The sequence below is a fragment of the Cetorhinus maximus genome, chromosome 12 (genome assembly GCF_964194155.1).
Source record: "Cetorhinus maximus chromosome 12, sCetMax3.hap1.1, whole genome shotgun sequence".
In the NCBI taxonomy this organism is placed as follows: domain Eukaryota; kingdom Metazoa; phylum Chordata; class Chondrichthyes; order Lamniformes; family Cetorhinidae; genus Cetorhinus; species Cetorhinus maximus.
The window spans coordinates 97,080,838-97,100,901 of record NC_135890.1 but is presented as its reverse complement, the minus strand read 5'-3'; the positions used below and the strand labels follow the sequence as shown (position 1 = coordinate 97,100,901).

General features: G+C 39.4%; 1 protein-coding gene across 2 annotated transcripts in view; it reads right to left on the bottom strand.

Annotated features, from left to right (window-relative positions):
- Positions 1-15,141: 15,141 nt before the first annotated feature.
- The window catches only part of ift81 (intraflagellar transport 81 homolog), a 109,058-nt gene continuing 104,135 nt past the window's right edge, over positions 15,142-20,064 (bottom strand). For both annotated transcript variants that reach the window (XM_078554158.1, XM_078554160.1), the window contains one exon: positions 15,142-18,682. In XM_078554158.1, the coding sequence (XP_078410284.1) occupies positions 18,500-18,682 (183 nt within the window). In that variant the 3' untranslated portion in view covers positions 15,142-18,499. The remainder of the gene's footprint in view (positions 18,683-20,064) is intronic.

Sequence of the window (20,064 nt, the reverse complement as noted above, 5' to 3'; positions counted from 1 at the left end):
GACACAGAGTTCATATTTCGAGTCCGTATGACTTTTCTTCAGAGCTCTGAAAAACAGTCATATGCACTGGAAAAAAATAGCCCTGTAGTTCATGAAACTGCAAAGCTCCAGAAAAGGATAACATATTAATCTTATTATGAAACAAGCTACAAACAAAGGCACATTCCAATTGTGGTTCATTACTTGTAATATATACCCCTTGACTTTCTAAGTATCACCATAAAAATAGGAAGCAAACAGTTGTTGTGATAAATGATCTGTTTATGATATGTAGGGACAGTGTAGGGCTGGCTGCTTCAAGGTACATGAAAGCCTCATGGTTCACCCTTTACAGTTTCCAGGTAACAGTACAGCTGTGGCTCTGAAGTTGTCTTGTGAAATATAACAACCAGAAACTTGCATTTGCAGTGGTAACCTCCATAAACTGAAATAATGGAAGGGCAAACCTGGTGGTGATGGAATTTGGCAAATAATCAAAAGCCCCCAAATTTTGGTCTCAGGTCTGAAGTATGGAATTGAAGGAATTTGTTAGTCAAGGAGGATTTGATGAATAGTATAATTAGACCCAGTCCAGAAAGAAAATTGATCCTTCAATTTACGTTTCTTTTTCTGGATTACTGTATGAAATGATGCCACAGTTATCTCTATAATAAAGGAAAGGCACTAAAAAGGAAGGCATGCAAAACAGTATAAATAATATTGAAGTTGAGATTTCTTTTTACATTTCTTCATACTCTTCCCCCAACTCTTTGCTGGACTAGGTTTCCACTAAGAGGGGACTTGATAGAAGTATTCAAGATCCTAAGAGGTACGGACAGGGTAAATAGTGAGAAACTGTTCCCACTCAAGACAGCATCAAGAACTAGAGGGGACACATTAAAAATAATTGGCAAAAGGAGTAAATGTGATGTGAGGCAAAGTTTTTCGCCTAGAGGGTGGTTGGAGTCTGGAACGAACTTCCTGAGAGGGTGGTGGAGGCAATTTCAATCGAGGTATTCAAAAGGGAATTAGATTGCTATCTGAAAGAAGGAATGTGCTAGGTTATGGGGATAAGGCAGGGGATTGGGACTAGGTAGAATGCTCTTTCAGAGAGCCAGGGCAGACTCGATGGGCCAAAGGGCCTCCTTCTGTACTGTAAAGATTCTGTGAAGAAATTTTGAATTCATTTTGAAAATACGTATATATTGCAAAATGTTGGATACTGAACTCACTTTTGGTATACAAATGCTGGATCTCAAGTCGGAACATTTAAAGCTACAAATATAGATTTCATATACATAAGTAAGTATACCGTAGATCGCAATGTATAAGTCAACCTTTGAAGCCTCCAAAAATGGGGGTCAACTTGTGTGTCGAGCATAAAATGTGAACCGTCGGTGTGGGTGGTCATCATTTTGAAATGTGAAAAAAAAACACCAGTAATTCATACTAAATTAATGTGGCACGGCTTATTGAATTAATTAATTGTACAGAGACACCTTTAACCACAATCAAAGCATTTTAAAACTGTTAAATTCATTATCCTCAGCATCTGATGCAAAGTGGTCAGCGAATTCATTCTGAGTCACTTTGGCTATGGCATCATCATCGCTCTGGATCAGATTTGTTGCTTTTGGTTTCAGCATTATCCCTCTACAACAAATCATCTTCCTCTCCATCCATCGAATTGGATACAGTAAGTCCTTACTTAATGTTGTGGGGTTGCATTCCTGAAAATCACAACATTAAGTGAAAGGACTTTAAGTGAAACATTGGTTCCCATAGGAATCAAACTGTAGTTAGGTTCTGTAGGGCCCTCCTTATCAGAAAAAAACAAATATTAAAACATATAACCTCTAAGTTTAAATATTTTACATTGCTAGTTTCCTACATTGGTAAATGAAATAACTGTTAAAATAAAATAAGTTTAAAAATATATAAGAAAAATATTTTTTCTACGTATAGTGCCTCTTGCTCGCTGTGGATCCTGCTTCTCAAACCTCCTGTTTCCTGATCCTCCTGGTTGTTGCAGATCCTCCCCCTTCCTAACCCTCCAGATTGTGGCCTCTCCCCCTCCCTGACCCTCTGAGTTATGGCCTCTCTCCACTCCCTGATCTCTGAATGCAGCCTGCAACACTCACTTCCCCACCCCGGCCTCTGAGCTGTGGCCAATTCCTCTTCCCTGACCCACCCGCCCACTCGCCACTTCCCTCTCCTGGACTTGCATTTCATTTAAGATCCAGATCCAATCCGAAGCCGGAGCTCCAATGTTGTGGAAGTGAGGGTCCCGATGGTGCAGAAATGCCAAGCTGGGGTTGCTACAATCCACGTCTTTTTTAAAAATGCTCCCACTCGCTGCTCCCCTCTCCTAAATGCTCACTGTGAGCGAGGGCTTGGGAGGAGAGCAGCGAGACAGGAGCAGCTTCAACAGCCGTTGGAAAAAAAGAGGTGGATTGTAGCAGCCCCAGCTCAGCATTTCTGCACCTTCCAGGGCTCACACTTCCACAACATCGGAGCTCCGGCTTCAGATTGGATCTGGATCTTAAACAGAATGCAAGTCCAGGAGAGGGAAGTGGCAAAAGGGTGGACCAGGAAAGGGGAAGAAGCCACAACTCAGACACCGGGGGAGGGTGGGAGGCCATAACTTGGAGAGCCAGGAGAGGCCATTCCAAAATGGCACCCATCGGGTCATGTAGGAAACAACGTTAAAATGAATCTCGCAACGGTCAATGAGATTACAGGCCCCAATAACTTACTGATATTAAAGTTAAAAGTTAAAGAGGGCACCATTAAAATGAAGACTTGCTGTATCTGCATTTTTTGAACAGTCTAATGACAGTTTACGCACTAATAGCATCCAATGATTTAATACTGAAACCACACAAAACATCAAGGGGGACAGCATGCATGTTTCCACTCTTTATGAAGGTTTTATCTTCATCAATCATCCACCTATTAATTTGGCGCGAACATGACCCTTGAATGGCTTGCTGAGGCACACACCCGAAGGTTGAACAATGGAAGTTAGACCGCACCTCCCCCTCCCCCACCCCACCCCCCGGTATAACTGCAATGCGGTTGTTATTTCTTAGCAGGCACCTTTTGATATGGGTTCTGAACATGTCCCACACAAATAAGCTGCATTCTTTACATAGGCCTATTGTACACATTATCGATCAATAACCTCACTCCATCCTCACCCATCCAACGGTTGTTGTGCACATGCACAAAAACCCCTGCAAGGAAGTTAATGTTTGTCGTGGTTTTATATTTGAAAATGACCATAGGCTTTAATTTTGTTCCATTGGCTGTGCAGGCTAGTCCCATTGTGAATCTTGTCTTCTCATGTCCTGTGATTTTCATTAGAACTGTTTTCAAACCTTTTCACTCCACAGTTTGGGCGCTGGGCATATCCAAATTCATGGGTGTTTCATTCTTGTTGTGACTTAATGGGTACTGAAACACTGGAAACTGATAATTTTCACATCAAAATCTTCTGGTAGTCTTTGAGCAATCTTGGGTCTTCTGCAACAACGCTAGACCGTTCATTCCATAAAGCGACTACATCAGCCAGCTATCGGTCTGAAATCTTTGCTGGACTCAGGGTTTGATTTGGCCCACTTAAGTGCATATATTTGTATTGCATTTCTGGAGAGGGTGTAAACATTGCAGTGATTTTCGAGGACTAATTCCGATGCATGCTTCTCAAGATCAGGCCAGGGGCTGGTCCCCAGGTCTGATGGCACATTTGGTCTTGGGAATCTTCTTCTTTCATTCTCGCACCAGTTTTTCATTAACACCGAATTCCCTCACTGTAGAACAGCTATTTGATGAGTTAACAAATGTTACGACTTTTAACTTGAAAGCAGTTTCGTCTTTCATTCGTTTTGCTGGAGGACCCATTTCTGTTTGTTGCTCGCTATGCCATGCATGGTCTGCTCTGTGTACCCGTATCTTAAAGTCCAGAGTATTTTCTTCGCAACACAGCCCATATCACCTGCTTGATCTCATGTGCCAACTTACAAAATAAGGTAAGTAAAACATGCATATCTGGGGTGAAAAATTGAGCCAACTACTGATGCGAGCATAGCATTTTGTAGCTGAAAGGGGGAGGGGGGTTGACTTTTATGCCAAGTATATGCAGAAACATGATTTTTGGCGTCAAAGAAATTGGGTCATCTTATAGACCAGGTCGACTTATACACTGTGATCCATGTTATTTAGGCAAGATTGAGTTAAAAATTAGAATGCAATAGAATTTGAATTGTTTGCAACTTATTTGCAAGGTTGTAAATAAATAATGCTGTAGCACTTTAAATCCTATCCAAAGAAATGTATCCAAAAGGCTTTTGGATGTCAGGAGTTAAGTTAATGAAGCATATGAATGCAGCATGTGGTCTGGCAGCATCAGTTTAAAGAGAAACAGAGTTAACGTTTTGAGTCCAAAATGACTGCTTCTTGAGACCCGAAGAAGTGTTATAGTGGACTCAGGACATTAACTCTGTTTCTCTCCCCACAAATGCAGCCAGACCTGCTGAGTTTTTCCAGCATTCTCTGTTTTTATTTCAGATTTCCAGCATCTGTGGTAATTTTCTTTTATTTTAGTGATAATGCATTGTTGCTTCGCTGTACTGTATCAAAGTGATGCAAATAAAATTCCCAATATCCACACTTAAGTGATCCAACATCCCACTTATCCACCAGAATTTTCAAGAAACAAAACCATGCACAGGTGTTGTTTATTGCTCAGCTTGCCAACATCCCTCTGTGTTGGATATAAATCAAATTCACTGTCCAAGAAAGATTGAATCCAGTTCATTTTATTTATATTGTAGTTATCTTCATTTCCCGTCCCTTAGACGTGAAACCAAAATTTGGGGGCTTTCAATTATCTGCCAAATTCCTTCATCCACTGAGGTTGCTTTCAATTATTTGAGGTGGTGGAGTGGTGGATGTTTCCACTACAAATCCTAATTTGTGGCTGCTATGTTTCACAAGGCAAGTTCAGAACCACAGCCATGTTGTAAGATTCAAACTATAAAGAGTGAACTGTGAGGTTTTTATGTAACTCTAATCAGTCAGTTTGATTGACAGAAGATAGGAAGTGGTTGTATGCTTCTGCGAATTGGAACATGCAAAGGCCAGACCAAGAAATAGTGAAGGAGATCAAAATGTATACAACATTAATTTCTGACAGCTTTTAAGCATTGTTGGTATATGCTTCAAACTGATATATAATTTAACTTGTGAAAATATTTTTTTCATATCTGCACAACAAACTGCATTTCTTTAAATCAAATGGAGAGTCATGTTTTTCATAATCTATAAAGTTGAATAATGGGATCACCATAAATTGGTAAATGTAAAATGCAGGTTTCACCTCATAAACATGTCAAAAAACAAAGCCTAGTCTGACATGCAGCTTTGAGCAGATTTATTACTTCACAGAAAATAAATATTTTTTGCAAGTAACTAAGCTTATTTATAAAATGTTGGATGTATTCATTGTGCGCTTTCTATTTGAATTTGCCCTCAGTAAGCCTGCACTCTTCATTTATGTAAGAACTAATGGGGTAAATTGCAGTTTACATCTGATATGAAGTGGCATTGCAACCAAATGAAGTCTTAAACTGGCAAAGCTTCTCCGACCAAGGTCATTTTCCTTGTTGTTTCCAAAAATACATTGATACAAACGTAACTCGAGTACTTTATTGAATGTTATATGTAGAGGGTGTATAGTTTCAAGAAAATACTTTAGGTTGATGGAATTAGATCCCATTTTTATTGCATATGAAACTATGTTACTGGCAATAAATTATTGTTTTATGTTGTACAAATATTTTCTTGCCTTCACTTTTGGACTTCTGAAAAATTACACTGCATGTGAATTTCTTCAAAAAACAATTTTTTACATTATATTTCAACACAGTATAAACATTAATTTGACATTATTTGTGAACTTCAATTAAGATGTTGATGATTAATAACTAATCAAGTATACTGGCAACCCTTTGTATGACTTATTCAGAAGTAGAGCACTTAAAGCAAGCTAACATATTCCTAACTTAATATTTAACACAGCAGGCGACTACATTTTGAACACATTGTCATTGCCTACACTTCTAAGTAACAACTGGCATGGATATACACATTCCTTTATTTGTACAAGAATAAAATGAAACCATAAAGCTTTGGGCTTTTAACACTGTTCCTATGGAAAATTATTTAAAAAAATAAATGTAATAAGCTAACTTGGTGTAGTATTCCCCATTCTTTAACTCACCCTCCACATACCAAAACTAAGGTCAACATAATAATAGGGAGATCACTAGGGATCCCCATCCCTTTAAGGCCTTTTTCAGACAGTGCCAAATGGCTTCCTCCATTTTTGCACACTATATATAGAGCCTCTTTCCACTTATAGCCATCTTCAGGTCTTTTCTAACCCAGATAGCAATGAGCGGAGGAAAAAGCAGAGAGACCAGCCTAGGAACAAATTGGTCTTTTTAATTTCTACTATATGAGCTGTGGTGGACAGAAAAAGACTATCTGGTCTATGCAACTTGTCCCACACAATTGTGATACCTTGTGCATTTCAACATATTCAAATGCCACCCCACCCAAAACTATGTAATCTCCTGGGAGAGAAAAAAAAAGATAAAAACCCCCAGGCTAACTTGGGAGGAAAAAACATCTGGGAACTCCTCTACAAACCTCACCTAGATGATCAAAACTAGACCAAGATATCACTCCAGTCTTGATAATTCTGTGCAGTACCAATCATTTCTAAGAGGTGATCTCTGCTCCAGCTAGAAACAATCCAGCTCTCACTTGAAAAAAATCAGCAAATCAGTATCTCCTCCCACACAACCTGGTAGCCTGGTTCAGAAGTCCACTATCCTTTGGGCAAAGAACTAATTCCTCACACCTAATCTAGATCTGGTCTAGTACATATTTAAATGGTGACTCTGTTCCCCTTGACCTAATTTAACTGGAATCTTGAACAGAATTACAGAAGTAAATAAAATCTATTTCCTTCATCATCTTATAAACCTTGAACAGATCACACCCATGTCTACCATTCTTTAAAGTGTAGAATTCAGGCTCTTTTGATAATTAAAATGCTTTGAGCTGGGAGTTCATCTAGTTGCTTGCCTCTGCACAAATTCCAAAGCCTCAATATTACTATGAATCAGCAACTTGTTAAATAATACATTTTTTGAATATTAAATACCTGTGTATAACAGCATTATTATTTGCGAGATGTAAAACTCAAAATTGGTAATCGCAGTTGAATTTGTCACAAGACAACTTGCATTAAAGGGGAAGGAACAGGAAATTATCACTTTTTGGTTACATCTTTCCCACAAGGAGGGAATTAGGGTTGCATTTCTCTCCCTTCACTGGGGTGGGTATACAACATCGGGCCATGTCTTAGCAGTTGAAGTGCAGTTTTAGTATAGTTATGCAGGAGACTCTGTTACATGGTCAACTATATCTCAATTACATAATCTACATAAACGCCAATGGGTCCATCATTTGTTATGCTTCACTGACAGCACAATGCTGGCTTTCTTGGAACCTGGCATTACTGTCATAACGGCTTTTCTGGTTTTCCTGTATATGTTCAACCAACCTAATTATATCATCCTTTAATTTAAGCATATTTTCCAGGCCTTAGTGATTTTTGCTGACTATTTCTCACTAATTAGCATCAACAGACCAAGCGCTCAGTTTAAAGCTTCTGTTTAAGCAAAAATGGCCTGGAGTTTGCAGAGCTTTTGACGGCAAACTGTTAGGCATCTGAATCTGACCATATCTTCAGGATTTAGTGTACGCACAGATTAATGGAAATCCTGAAATTGCACCTATTGTTCACTGCTCTTTTTTTTATTGGTTTATGGGATGTGGGCATCGCTGGCTAGGCCAACATTTATTGCCCATCCCTAACTGCCAGTGTTCAGAGGGTATTTAAGAGCTAACAACATTGCTGTGGGTCTGGAGTCACATGTAGGCCGGACCAGGTAAGGGCAGCAGATTTCCTTTCCTAAAGAGGACTAATGAACCAGATGGCTTTTTACGACAATTGACAATGGTTTTATGGTCATCATTATTCGACTTCTTATTCCAGATTTTTAACTGAATTCAAATTTCACCATCTGCTGTGGTGGGATTCAAACCCAGGTCCCCAGAGCATTACCCTGGGTCCCTGGAATATTAATCCAGTCACAATACCACTACACCACTGCCTCCCCTTTGGATGCCCCCAGAGAACCAGCAATTGTCAAAATCAATTGATTTGGTGAAACATCCCCTTTTCCCCTCTCGTATTGCGGTTAGAAACACCATAAAAAGTTAAGCCTTGTTCACTGAGATGCAACTGGTTTTTTAATGGCGATCAGAGTAATAACTATTGCTAACAATCGAGTTAGATGAAATACAAAAGGTGTGTATGATATGGTCTGATGACATTAATCAGTGAGACACTGTCAGCAAAAATCACTGAGGACTGAAACGTATGCTTAAATTAAATGATGACATATGAACATATACAGGAAAACCAGAAAAGCAGGAATGATGGTAAATGCCAGGTTCCAAGTGAGCCAGCATTGTGCTGTCATTGAAGCATAACAAATGATGGACCCATTGGCGTTTATGTAATTTGTGTGTATATGTTGATTATACAAGTGAGAACCAGGCTGAAGATGGTAAAGGGGAAGTAAAGAAAGAAATGAGAGGCAAAGAGAGAGTATGAGAAGAGACTGGCAGCTAACATAAAAGCAAATCCAAAAATCTTCTATAGGCATGGGAATAATCTTCTTAGGCTGTCCCTCGGGGTGAAGGATGACTTGCTAACACACTAAAAATAAGTTCTCAGGTGAATGAAGAGTCCAATGCGTGACCTACAGTCTCTCTCACAAGTGGGGCAGATGACGGAGGAGGAATGGGTTATGGGGGGCGGGTGCCCAGGTTGCCATGCGATCCTTTCGCTGTCGACACTTGGCTTCAGCTAGCCCTTGGCGATGAGACTCGAAGTGTTCCACTCCTTCCTGGATGCTTTCCCTCCACTTTGGGCGGTCCTGGGCCAGGGATTCCCAGATGTCAGGGGGATGTTGCACTTTTTCAAGGAGGCTTTGAGGGTCCTTGAAGCATTTCCCTTACCTTCCTGGGGCTTGCTTGCTGTGTCAAAGCTCTGAGTAGAGAGATTGTTTCAGAGTCTCATGTCAAGCATGCGGATGTTATGGCCCACCCAGTGGAGTTGGTTGAGCATGGACAATGTTTCGATGCTGGGGATGTTGGCCTGAGCGAGAACACTAACGTTGGTGTGCCTATCCTGCCAAAGGATTTTTAGGATCTTGTGGAGGCAGCGCTAGTGGTACTTCTCTAGAGTTTTGAGGTGCCTGCTGTACGTAGTCCACGTCTTTGAGTCATATAGGAGGACGAGTATCACTACTCTTCTGTAGACCACGAGCTTGGTGCCAGGTTTGATGTCTTGGTCTTCAAACACTCTCTTCTTCAGGTGGCTGAAAGCTGTGCTGGCACACGGAAGGCAGTGTTGAACCTCATTGTCGATGTCTGCCTTTGTTGATAGCAGGCTCCCAAGGTATGGAAGGTGGTCCATGCTGTCCTTGTCGTGGATTTTGATTACCAGGGGGCAGTGCAGTGGGGGAAGGTGGGTGGGGGGGGGGGGGGGGGGGGGGGGGGCGCAGGTTGGTAGAGGACCTTTGTCTTATAGATGTTTAGTGCAAGGCCTATGCCCTTGTACACCTCGGTGAAGGTGTTGATGATGACAATGGCTTGGAGCTCAGTCTCCGAGTGTGCACAGATGCAAGTCTGCGTACTGTAGTTCAATGACAGAGGATGGGGCAACCTTGGATCTGGCCTGCAGGCGGCAGAGGTTGAACAGGTTCCCGCTTGTTTTGTAGCTCAGCTCCACTCCAGCCGCGAGCTTGCTGAGGGTGAGATGGAGCATTGCAGCAAGGAAGATTGAGAAGAGCATTGGTGCGATGACACAGCCTTGCTTGACCCTGGCCTGAACATGGATTGGGTCTGTGGTGGATCCGTTGGTCGGGATCACAGCTTGCATGTCATCATGGAGCAGGCGGAGGATGGCGACAAACTTCTGGGGGCAGCCGAAACGGAGGAGGATGCTCCATAATCCTTTGTGGTTGACAGTGTCGAAGGCTTTTGTGAAGTCAAAGGTGGCCATGTACAAGGGTTGGTGCTGATATAAATAGTAAAAGGATGGTAAAAGGAAGAGTGGGGCTGATTAGGTACTAAAAAGGGGATTTAAGCATAGAGGCAACAGGCATGGTTGAGTACTTAATGAATACTTTGCATCTGTCTTTACCAAGGAAGAGGGTGCAGTCAAAGTCATAGTGAAAGAGGAGGTGGTTGAGATACAGGATGACCTAAAAATTGATAAAGAGGTACTAGAAAGGTAGGCTGTATTAATGTCAATAAATCGCCAGAACTGGATCTGATGCATCCAAGGATAATGAGGGAAGTAAGGGTGGAAACAGTAGAGGGATTGCCATAATCTTCCAATCCTCTTTAGATACAGGGCCAGTGCCAAAGATGTAAAAATAAGCCCAGCAATTACAGGTCAGTCAGTTTAACCTCAGTAGTAGGAAAGTTTTTAGAAATTATAATCTGGGATAAAATTAACAGTCACTTGGACAAATGTAGATTAATTATGGAAAGCCAGTCATTAGTTATACATGATTTGCCTTTAACAAAGTTGATTGAGTTTTTTCACAATGTAAGTGTGGTCAACGTGGTGTACATGGATTTCCAAAGGTATTTGGTAAAAGTGCGACATAACAGGCTTGTCAGCAAAGATAAAGCCCACGGAATTAAAAGGACAGTGGCAGCAAGGATACGAAGTTGGTTGAGTGACCGGAAACAGAGTAGTGGTGAACGGTTGTGTTTTGGACTGGAGGAAGTGATATAGTTGGCTTTCCCAGGAGCTGTCATTGGGACCACTGCTTTTCTTGATCTATATTAGTGACCCTTGACTTGAGTGTACAGGACACAATTTCAAAATTTGTGAATGACACAAAATTTGGAAGCATTGTGAGCGAGGATAGTGTGAAATTTAACGCACAGAAGTGCAAAGCGAAACATTTTGGAAGGAAAAACAAGGATAGGCAATATAAAATAAAGCATACAATTCTAAAGAGGATGCAGAAGCAGTGGGACTGCTGGGTATATGTGCACAAACCATTGAAGATGGCAGGACAGGTTGAGAAGGCGGTTAATAAGGCAACCACAATCCTGGGCTTTATAAATAGAGCTACAGAGTACAAAAGTTACGCTGTTATGGTGAACCATTATAAAACATTGATTCAGTCTCAACTGGAATATTGTACCCAATTCTGGGGACTGCACTTTAGCAAGGATGTGCAGGCATTAGAAAGGATACAGAAAAGGTTTACAAGAATGGTCCAAGGATAATTCGTATGTTCGCTAAGGGACTTCAGTTATGTGGATAGATTGGAGAAGCTGGGGCGGTTTGCCTTAGAGAAGGGTGAGGGGAGATTTGATGGAGGTGTTCAAAATCATGAGGGGACTGAACATAATAGACAGGGAGAAATTTTTCCCATTGACAGAGGGTCAAGAACCAGAAGATGATGAATTAAGGTGATTGACAGAAGAACCAGAGTCGATACGAGGAAAAACATTTTACACAGCGAGTGGTTAGAATTTGGAATGCACTGTCTGAGCATGTGGCGGGGGCAGATTCAATCATGGGTTTGAAAAGGGAATAGGATTATTATTCAAATAGAAAAAAATTGCAGGTTTACTGGGAAAAGGTGGGTGAAAACCTCACAAACAGCACCGGATGAGATGTGTTCAAGGATATGGAGGAAAGTGAGAGTGGAAATTCTAAAGGAACTGACTACAATTTTGCAGCCTTCCTTAGACTGGAGCATTGCAAAGTTACACCCTTGTTCTAAAAAGGGTAGAAAGGTAAGTCCAGCAACCATGGGCCAGTCAATTTAATTTCAGTGGTGGGGAAAATTCTGGAAACAATAATTCAGGACAAAATTAATAAGTCACATGGACAAATGCGGATTAATTCAGGAAAGTCAGCATGGATTTCTTAAGGGAAAAATCATGTTTAACTAACTTGCTGGGGTTTTTTTGAAGAGGTAACAGAGAGGGTTGATGAGGCCAACGCTGTTGATGTGGTGTACATGGGCTTTGGGCTTACAAAAGACAGTGCTGCACAACAGACTTGTGAGCGAAGTTATAGCTCATGGAATAAAAGGGACAGGAGCAACATGGATATGGAATTGGCTGAGTAACAGGAAACAGTAGCGGTTAATGGAAGCTTTTTGTGCTGGAGGAAGGTTTGGAGTTCCCCAGGGTTCAGTGTTGGGCCCTTGCTTTTCCTGATATATATTAATGGCCTGGACCTTGGTGTACAGGGCATAATTTCAAAGTTTGCAGATGGCACAAAACTTGGAAGCATTGTGAACTTTGAGGAGGATAGTGTAGAACTTCAAAGGGACATAGACAAGTTGGTGGAATGGGCAGACAGGGGCAGATGAAGTTCAATGCAGAGGAGTGTGATGTGATTAATTTTGGTAGGGAGAACATGTAGAAACAATATAAAATAAAGGGTACAACTCTAAAGTTGGGGGTGGGGGGCGTTTGGGGATAGAGGAGCAGAGGTAGCTGGGTGTATATGTGCATAAATCATTGAATGTAGCAGGACAGGTTGAGAGCAGTTAATAAAGCATACAGTATCCTGGGCTTTATTGATAGGAGCATAGAGTACAAGAGCAAGGAAGCAAAGTCATTAGTTTGGCCTCAGCTCAAGTGTTGCATCCAGTTCTGGGCGCTGCATTTTAGGAAGGATATGAAGGCATTAGAGAGGGTGCAGAAAAGATTCAGAGAATGGTTCCAGGGATGAGGAACCTCAGTTATGAAGATTGATTGGAGAAATTAGGCTTGGTTCTCCTTAGAGAGATTTGATGAGGTATTCAAAATTATGAGGGGTCTGGACAGAGTAGATAGGGAGAAACTGTTCCCATTCATGAAAGGTTCGAGAATGAGGAGGCTCAGATTTAAAGTAATTAATAAAAGAAGCAAAAGTGTTACGAGGAGTAACGTTTTTACACAGTGAGTGGTTAGGGTTTGGAATGCACAGCCTGAGTGTGTGGTGGAGGTAGAGTCAATTGAAACATTCAAAAGGGAATTAGACTGTTATCTGAAAAGGAAATATGTACAGCGTTATAGGGAGAAGGCGGAGGAATGGTACTAGGTGAGTTGATCAGTCAGAGCCAATGCAGACATGGTGGGCCAAATGGCCTCCTTCTGTGCCATAACAATTCTGTGATTTGTTGCACACTTCCATTTATTCAGTGTTTCCAAAGAACTGTTGTCAATGTTGGTATAAATACAGTGCATAGCTCTATGTAATTTCTTACATTCTTAACTGTAAATGCTTCAAGTGTTAAGTGATCATCAATAACAATTTTATAGTCTAAGATAAAAGCAAAATACTGCGGATGCTGGAAATACGAAAAAAACCCAGAAAATGCTTTTAAAACTCAGCAGGTCTGACAGCATCTGTGGAGAGAGAAACAGAGATAACATTTCAAGTTCATATGACTTCTCTGAAGAGTCATACAGGCTGTCAGACCTGCTGAGTTTTAAAAACATTTTCTGTTATTATAATTTTATAGTCTGTACTGTTTATAAGATCAATGTTAGAAAATGTGGCGACTGCTTCACTGTTAAGTGATGCAATCACCCGTTCCACCACATGTACTTGCTCTATGATTGTTCCACCATTTGGTGGTTATAACTTCAGCTGCCTAGGTCCCAAGCTCATACCCTCCTACACTTCTCTGCCTCTGCACCTTGCCTTCCTTCTTCAAGACACTTCTTAAAACTTATCTCTTTGACCAAGTTTTTGGTCACCTGACCTTAAATCTCCTTACATGGCTCGGTGCCATACTTTGTTTTATAATGCTCCTGTGAAGCACCTTGGAACATTTCATCACATTAAAAGCACTTTACAAATATAAGCTGTCGTTAATAATGCCTGCTTAAAATATCTATGCGATTGTCCCTTTTAAAATTTGCTATCAAATTGGCTTTAATGAAATTATTTTCCAATTATGGGCTAAATGTACACTGAATTCAATGTCAATTACTCTTAGGCATTATTCAAGAACATGTTTGTACTGTGTCTCCTTTTGTTTAACCTCAAATTTGTGATGATTCCATTCTGTTCTAAGTTTCACAGCCTTGGACTCTTAAGCACGAACTTTTCTTTCTAAGCAGCTAAGTGGACTAATTCTATTTCCCCATCCATGCATTTTGAACCCTTGTGGGTATTTTTAACTACTGTTGTTAGTTATTTGTTCATTTGTTTTGAATTTATCTTGTTCATCTGTAATATTTTGTCTCAACTATGCTGTGACTACCGTTATGTTTTTGAAACTCTTTTACCTTTTTTTACTCTAGAAATTTTGAATCTTAAGATTCAGACTACTCTCATAGGTGACCCCTTGTTCCCCATGTCCTAGAGAGCATTTCGATTTGCTTTGACATTGAGGTAAATTTCTTGCTGTGCGTAGGAAACAAACTGGAAACCCTTTACTGGTTGTAAGCTGTGTCTGTAAAGGAACCTCCTTCTCTTTGGAAAGCTAGAGAATAACACTACATTAGATCTTGTCTTGGGCTTTAAGAACCAAACAAATATACTGAACATCAACAGCACAAAAAAGTAGTAACTATTTTTACAGTAATTAAGCTTTGTCAGCTCTTCAGAAAATAATAAATAATTCACAATTTTATTAATTATATTAGTAATTTTCTTATTTGAGGTGCTTTGCTTCACTTACTGTGGAAGTTAATTGGTTTGACTCACTGATTTGAAAAAGACAACTGGGTAAATGCCTTTGAACCAGTAACCAGGACCACGCACAATTTAAATAATTACATGTTGCACTCAAAGGGGGCTACTAATCAAACTCATATAGGGAGCTTCCCTTTTAATTGAGTGGTTTGGTCCATCCATTGAACACTTATCAATAGACAAACTGACTATTTGTTGCAGAAATCTCTCATAGTATTCGGCTGGGATATGGTGAAACTATTAGTATCCTTTCATGTATTACAGCAGAATTAAAGAGGCCAACATCAAACTAAAAATGTTTTATTTTTGTCATACATTCTCTTCAAACATGAAGCAACGATGAAGCAGCATTTTCTTGTTTACAGCTACTTTCAACTCACATCTGCCAGCATAATATTTTCAGTTAAGATGCATAGGTTTTCTCAGGCCACAATTTACAGGATTCTCACTATGTACCCTAATTGACCTATCTGGTGGAAGATTCGGAGATTTCTGCTCACAGTGCTCTAACAACAACTTTAGATTTTTTCCAAACAGATGGTATCATTGAAATAAAGTATACAGAAACAAAATATTACATATAATGTGTATAAGTAATTTTTATCCAGGAACAATGCAAGTGGGAATCACAAGGACAGATTGGGCTGGATTTTCAATGGCTTGTGGCAAAATCACAAGGGAAATCCCATTGGTCCATTCCATGACACATTCCAGACTCCACGGGAGTATGCAAGAGTTAGATTTTGGCAGGAATGGTTATCTGTCCGGCTGTGGTGGGTAACCAATTAAGCCCCTTAAGGGGTGCCCGTTGCATCGGTAGGGCGTTGATAAAACATGGCAGCATCCCAGTGGCAGAGCTGGGAGGCATAGGAGCTGGTGGTTCCAATCTATTGGGATGCCTCCGCTCCAATAATCAGGCCTTCTTTCTTACCTGATTTGCGGCTGACGATTGGGCATGGAAGTGCCCTTGCGCCATCCTACATACTTCAGTAGCTCCCACACCTTACAATGGGCTGCTGTATATGATGACTGAAAGTCTCCTATTGATCCTCCAGGCTCTGAAGCCTGCCTGCTATCCTTAACTGCAGGCTGCCTCCTTCAAAATTGCCCTCTGGGTCCTGTCATCAGCATTTGTGGACTTCCAGCCCACATTTCATTCCTACAGTGGAATCTGGATGCCAGGATGAAAATTCAGCCCACTGAGATAGAAACAAATCAATTTGTCATTACATTAACATTTGAAAAAGTTGGTCAATTCACAATCATACTGTTAATGTTGACACAAACCTATGCATTTTCACTTAAACTGTTGCACATACCTTCCACTAGGAATAGTATATGCTTAATCCACAGACCAAGCAGTTACAAGTACAGAGGAAATAATTTTATCAATACTTACTTTCATACTTGTTTGTACACTATATTTTTATTGTGACAGCATTAACAACATTCTAGTGTTTTTAATAGCTGTAACCACGTTACATGCTGATAGCTACATCATTACAATATTTTTAATCTAATCACAACTTGCTTAAAATACAAGGGATACATATGACATAACTACAAATACTCATTATGAGGCCTGTCATAATACCAGATCAAGCAGTTCAATCTTGGTTCCCACTTATATTGATGGTGTGTTACTCCATCATATTTACTTCTCTTTCAAATTTTATGAGGAAGCAGAAAGTCTCATTTGCAAATTTTTTATAAACATCTTTAAAAAGACAGAGGCGGTGGGCAATAAGGGTTGGGATTGAATAATAGTGCTTATGAGGAAAAGTGAATCTCATTTTGAACTTCATGCAGGATGGTAGGATGCAACATCATTCTTCCAGTCTCTCGTCACTTTATTTCATTAATGTGTCGGAAATGCCAAAATTAGTGCTTGAAGAAGAGCTACCAATTTTCAGGTTAATTTGTGCAATTTATAATGGAGAATAGATCTGGGGCTTAATCAAGTTACTATTGGAAAGTTTAGTTATTAGAGAATTCAGTGAAATTAGTTGGATGATGAAACCAGTATATTTCCTGAGAGATTTCTTTTCATCTGAAGAATAATTGGCAGTGACATCTGCACTCAATAATAGGCTCAGTCTAAAAATTACTCCAAAAGACTGCAGTCCCAGTTCATTGACTTATTTTCAGCTGCTAAGAAATCTTACAGGATGTAGCAACTGGCTCTTCGTAAACCATTACATATAATCACAAAAATGCTGTCATCAAGGAATTGATCAGATTTATCATATCTTTACTTGCTTAACAATTGCTACATCTTGCATTTTGATAAAATGTTATCGTCTTTCATTTCAATAATGCAGAAGAAAGGCTCCCACAAATTCTAGAACATTAGAATTTTAATATTGTTTGTATTCTGGATGAACTGAAGGCAAACACAGTTGTTCAAAGATGAGTAACCCCTGCCATTCTGATTCAAGTATCCAAATGGAGTTCAAGCTCATCTCCTACATTGGTAATAATAAATTTTTGGGATTGTTTGCAAGGCAGTACCCTAAGGATTTAGGTTATGCTATAGATCATAAATTCCTCCCCATGAAGATGGTATTGCATGCTAGAGTTTGGCATCAAGACACTGACAGTCCTCTTGTATCATGCTCAATTGGTAATTCTTCATTCTCGAGTCCAGACCCTAGACAATGAGTGCCAGTAAATTATTTGTCTGTGGGGAGGATACATAGCCAAAAGCAATCCTGCCCACATTTGGACACTTTTGAGTAAAACACTTAACTCTTTTGGAGTCAACCAAATAAACTAAATTAACAAAATGAGGGATGAAGTAAACACAGCCCCTAACTTAGGGTAGCTGTAAAACCAAAGACAAAGTTCAAAGAAAAGAATAGGACACAGTTGCCAACTTTTCTTTTTTTTTAGCCTGGAGGCAACAAAGCTAATCCTGAGTGTTGCCATCGCTACTCTTCAGCCAATTCAGCACAGAGTACAGAGGTCAAACCTGGGACTTTGTCTATAATGCTCCACACTACATGTTGCATGGACCTGCTGAGCTGTTGGTAAAGAACTAAGATTGCAATTTTGTAGATATTGGCATGAGTGAGTTTTTAAAAAAATAACAATTGAAACATTTAATACTTAAGAGTTCTTGAAACAAAATCTGTAAAATTATATTTAACTTTTATGAAGCAATATTTTGATGTAGTTAAAAAATCTGTACATATGTATGTACTTTCTATATTTCACTGTTTACACATTTCCCATAAATTAGCTAAAACATTTATTTTCACCCATGCTCTGGTCATAGTTTTTTTCCCTGAGCTGCACAGCTCTTTACATTTGCTCGTCAATGCTGCCCCTTATTAGCTGATGAAAGACTAAATGGAATAGAAAAGGTTACCTACTGGTTGTTTCTCATCCTGGGTATTTAATAGTCCGTTACAGTGAGGTAGCCAAGGATTGTCTAACATGCAGTTGCAAATGAGACTTGTATGTGCTATCTGCACACAAAATTTATGCAAAAAAGTTGAAAGTTACTAAATAATTAGTTGCATATTGAATTAAATTTACAATCTGTTATAATAACTAAAACTAATAATAACTGCCGAAAATGGCAAAATCTATTATAATCTTAAGTTTTTGACATGCAGTAACACAAATGAATTTTGGAATTTATAAGATTAATCTGTCCTCCCCTCCTTCCTGAATCACTTGACCAATAGAATTCTGGTTTTGCTGTTTTTGAAAGCATTGCTTCTTGCATTCCATCAGTTGCTCAAAATCCCGCCACATTTTAACCTGCTTCATGTTTGGCCCGTGGCTCTCCCGGACAGCTTTCTGCTTCTCACGTAGTTTCTATAGGGGAAAAGAAAAAAATGTTTTAGCTAAGGTGTCATGAAGAGATTAATGTCTATAATGTTATTGGAAATTATTTTTAAAAATAGAGTTTAGTGGTGTCTATGTGTATGTCTCAATTGGATTAAAGCCAGCTAGTCTGGGTGCTTTGATGTGTAGTAGTTTTGAGATGTTAATTGGAAAAACAGTAAATAAGTTAAAAAGTGTACATTTGCATTTGTTGAATAAACCAATCAAAAGAATGGGTGAAATCTTGCACCTAGCTCTAGCAAGATGATGCCAAGCAATGTGTTTATTTTTTTTCAGCTTACTAATGAAGTTAGTGGAATGAAAGGATATTATTGTTAGAAGATGTAACATTCAAAGCCTAGTGATACAGTGGAAAGTTTACATTCAAAGGAAAAGCTAGGTATAAACAGAAAAGAGTTTGTGTGTATGGCAGAGGCATTTAAGATCTAGCCAGCCTGTACACCTCCAACTGTGTCTGTAAGGAATCAACTTGCAGGAACCTTATTTTGAATTCGTAAGGTCAAATATATTTTGCCTGGGATCTTTTAAAATCTGTGGATTACTTTTGCCTTGGTGGAGATTTAACTGGGAGTGGTTAATTTTGGAATTTGTTTAGAAGTTATTATAGTAGAAATTTGTAGCCATGTCTATGTGTTTAATTTGTTAAATTAATAAATGCTTAATTTAGTTTTATATAAAAAACATCTCGAGACTTGGTGGTCTTATTACTACTGAATTCAAAGCCTGCATCTCAAAACATACAAATTGCAAAAATGGTTTATGACAGTTGTTTCAAATTTCCCTCTGGGATTTGAGCAACTCAGCCTTTACCATTGGCTGTGTCATAATAAAGGTAAGTACAAATGTTCATAGTGCACAGACATGCTGTACTATGAAGTACAAGAGTGCTCAACAGTTCCTCAGATATGTTTTTGTGCCTGAGGTATCTAACAAAGGTGAGATCAATAAACTGGAAGGCAACTGAAAACATCAATTATGACACATACCAATTTGATTTCAGAGTAAAAATGGCCTGCTAGTTTAACTGGAGAGAGTCATGTGTGGACTAAATAGAAGTAAAAAGAATTTCAGAACATTAGAAAGAGGAATAAAAAAGAATGTTGGCAAATTTCTATAATAATTACAGGACAATATTCAACAGGCATTTTAAGTTATAAAGGGTATTGGTAACATGTAAAGAGGTGGATTGTTTAAAGTAACAGTTGTGTAGAACTAGGAGTTGTCTATTTGAATTGAGAAAATAGGAGTAAAGTTGGGTGTTCAGAAGTTTCACTTTTCCTAAAGGGTTATCAACCTATGGAATAGGATTTCGGAAGTGGTACTGACGATTGACTCCTTGCAACCCTTCAAGA